At 41.3% G+C, this 2,945-nt stretch overlaps 1 protein-coding gene across 2 annotated transcripts in view; it reads left to right on the forward strand.

Annotated features, from left to right (window-relative positions):
• b4galnt1a (beta-1,4-N-acetyl-galactosaminyl transferase 1a) overlaps positions 1-2,945 on the forward strand; it is a 12,383-nt gene that overhangs the window by 4,942 nt on the left and 4,496 nt on the right. For both annotated transcript variants that reach the window (XM_035656939.1, XM_035656940.1), the window contains exons 9-10: positions 1,501-1,641; positions 2,646-2,883. In XM_035656939.1, coding sequence (XP_035512832.1) covers positions 1,501-1,641; positions 2,646-2,883 — 379 coding nt within the window. The remainder of the gene's footprint in view (positions 1-1,500; positions 1,642-2,645; positions 2,884-2,945) is intronic.

Here is a 2,945-nt window from a genome sequence, read left to right on the forward strand (position 1 = left end):
CTGGTGCCCCTCCCTTCCTTACAAGACACTTAAATCACCCCCCCCACTACTGAGAACTATAACTACTGTAAGAACTATAACTACTGTAGAACTGTGTTACTGTGTGTTGTGTTACTGTGTGTGTGTTACTGTGTGTTACTGTGTGTTGTTACTGTGTGTGTACTGTTGTGTGTGTGTGTGTGTGTGTGTTAACTGTGTTTTAAACTGGTGTGTTACTGTGTGTGTGTGTGTGTGTGTGTGTTTTACTGTGTTACTGTGTGTGTTACAGTGTGTGTGTGTGTTACTGTGTTTACTGTGTGTGTGTTACTGTGTTTACTGTGGTTACTGGTGTGTGTTGTTACTGTGTGTGTATTACTGTGTGTTATGTGTGTTACGTGTGTGTTACTGTGTGTTACTGTGTGTGTGTTACTGTGTGTTACTGGTGTACTGTGTGTGGTTTACTGTGTGTTACTGTGGTTACTGGTGTGTGTGTGTGTTTTTGTTTGTGTGTGTTACTGTGTGTTACTGTGTGTGTGTTACTGTGTGTTACTGTGTGTGTGTGTGTTACTGTGTTACTGTGTGTGTGTGTGTGTGTTACTGTGTGTTAAACTGTGTGTGTTGTACGTACGTATCCTCCTGCTGTTGGATCCAGGGTGAGTAATATATCTGCAGGTACTGGTCCGTGGTTGAGCATGCGGCTGGTTGGCAGAGTGACTAAAAGCAGACAGGGGTTGTGACCTGCAGACATGAACGAGCTCACACACTGTCTCTATTGAAGGACGAGGTCAACGTATGTTCAAGCTCCCACTGAGTGAAAACAGGGGGTAACTCACCTCACAGGTCACAGCGATCTGGGTTTTAGGTGAAGCTTGAGGCCAACCAGAACGTCGGTGGGGGGAACCGCAGACCATCCTCTCCAGGTCTGCTCATCAGGTCTCAAAGAAGGGAAGTTCAAAAAAGAGTTGTCCGTCTACAGAGCAGCCTTCAGCTCCTGGGACCAACAAAAACAAAGAACAGATATCAGACAAGACAAAGACAGACAGATATCAGACAGACAGACAGACAGATATCAGACAGACAACAATATCAGAACAGACAGATATCAACAGACACACAGACAAGATATCAGACAGACAGACAGCAGATATCGACAGACAGACAGATATCAGACAGACACACAGACAGATATCAGACAGAAGACAGACAGATATCACAGACAAGACAAAAGACAGAACTCTGTAACCTGAATTATTGTGATAAACAGAATTCATTTACAGTAATTTAATAATCTTCTAAATTATTCTCAATAATCATCAAAACACTAATCATAATTTTTAATAATTAGTTTTTATTCAGTTCAAAGAGACTTTATTTAATGTCCGTCTACAAACATTGTTGATATAAATTACAATTAAATTAACAACTGAATGTAAAACAGAACACTTTATTATCAACTTTATGTTTTGCATGTGAAGAATTGACAATAAATCTGACTTTGACTTTGACTTTTTATCTGGACAGGGCTGGTTTGCGGGTAGAAACCTGGCAGTGTCTCAGGTGACCACCAAGTATGTGCTCTGGGTGGATGATGATTTTATCTTCACTGCAAACACCAAGTTGGAGAAGATGGTGGACATCCTAGAGAAGACCACTCTGGATCTGGTGAGATGCATGCCTAGATACAGTACAATGTGTGCGGCAGATATCTGCTGCGTTGATGCCTGGTCCCTCTTGTCCTCTACTTTGGTATGGTATTGGTATGTGATGGCACTGGATGGTCTCACATTGTTTTTACTGATTTGTGAAACACTTTCCCCTAACGTGCTACATATGTAGATAAACTTACCTTACAGTTAACTGTCCGATGTTTTCAACCTATAGACATCTGCAGTCACTTGACAACATGCCTGATGATGCTCTGCCAGGCCTATGCTGCAGTCCTGTTTAGTGTGCTTATTGTGAGAGCTTGAGAGGATTAAGCTCAGGTATCAAGAACGTTTCGTTTTCAAACTCTTGTTCAACTCAAAGTTGCCTTGTCTGTATGGTTAGGATCAATGTACAGCGGCATTATCACTGCAATTTTAGAGAAATTATACATATAAAAAAGACCCAAGTCCTACACTATTATACCCAATATGATGAGTCCAACACACCTTAAAAGTTGGCACTCATACTCACTGTTTCATTTCCAATCCAATTTGCTGGAGTGTAAAGCCAAAAGTGAAATGTTCTGCTTCTAACAGATTGATTTCTTCAGAATATCTGCAGCAGGGAGTTGTGCCAAATTAAGTTAATTCAACCTGACAGTTTTGAATATATTTTTACAGGGTGAGCTTTCAGTTTTTTGCATGATAAATCTTCTTATGCCTCAACTTCGCTGTGACACCATGGTGTCCTGGAAAAGCACTTTATTGGTCATTATTCAACAGAAACGAACAGTTGGTCGGCCACTGAGTTGGTTGCACGTTTGACTCAAAGGTCAAAGCTTATTGTGACCTCAAAAATTGATTTTAGCTATAATTTAAGAATGAATTGTTCGATTCCAGTTTTCACACATGTTGGTGTTATTAGAAACTACGATGAAATGAAGAGTGACACTCATCATTAAGCAGTAAGCATTTCATGTATAATTTGTTCCAATATTGTTGCTGTCTTGATGATTTCAGGTTGGTGGTGCAGTGAGAGAGGTGACCGGCTACACTGCAACATACCGTCACACCATTTCAGTGGAAGAAGGGGGAGAGGAGGGCGACTGTTTACATATCAGAAATGGCTACCATCATGTCATTGAGGGATTTCCCAACTGTGTGGTAGCTGATGCCGTCATCAACTTCTTCATGGGGAGGACAAACAAGGTGCAGCAGGTGGGCTTTGACCCCCGCCTGGCACGGCAGGCTCATCTAGGTGAGTAATATCTGCTTTCAAATATATTAACATAGCAGTTTATACACTGATCAGCCATAACA

Source organism: Morone saxatilis, unplaced genomic scaffold (genome assembly GCF_004916995.1).
Source record: "Morone saxatilis isolate NCDOM2014 unplaced genomic scaffold, NCSU_SB_2.0 Contig15, whole genome shotgun sequence".
NCBI lineage: Eukaryota > Metazoa > Chordata > Actinopteri > Moronidae > Morone > Morone saxatilis.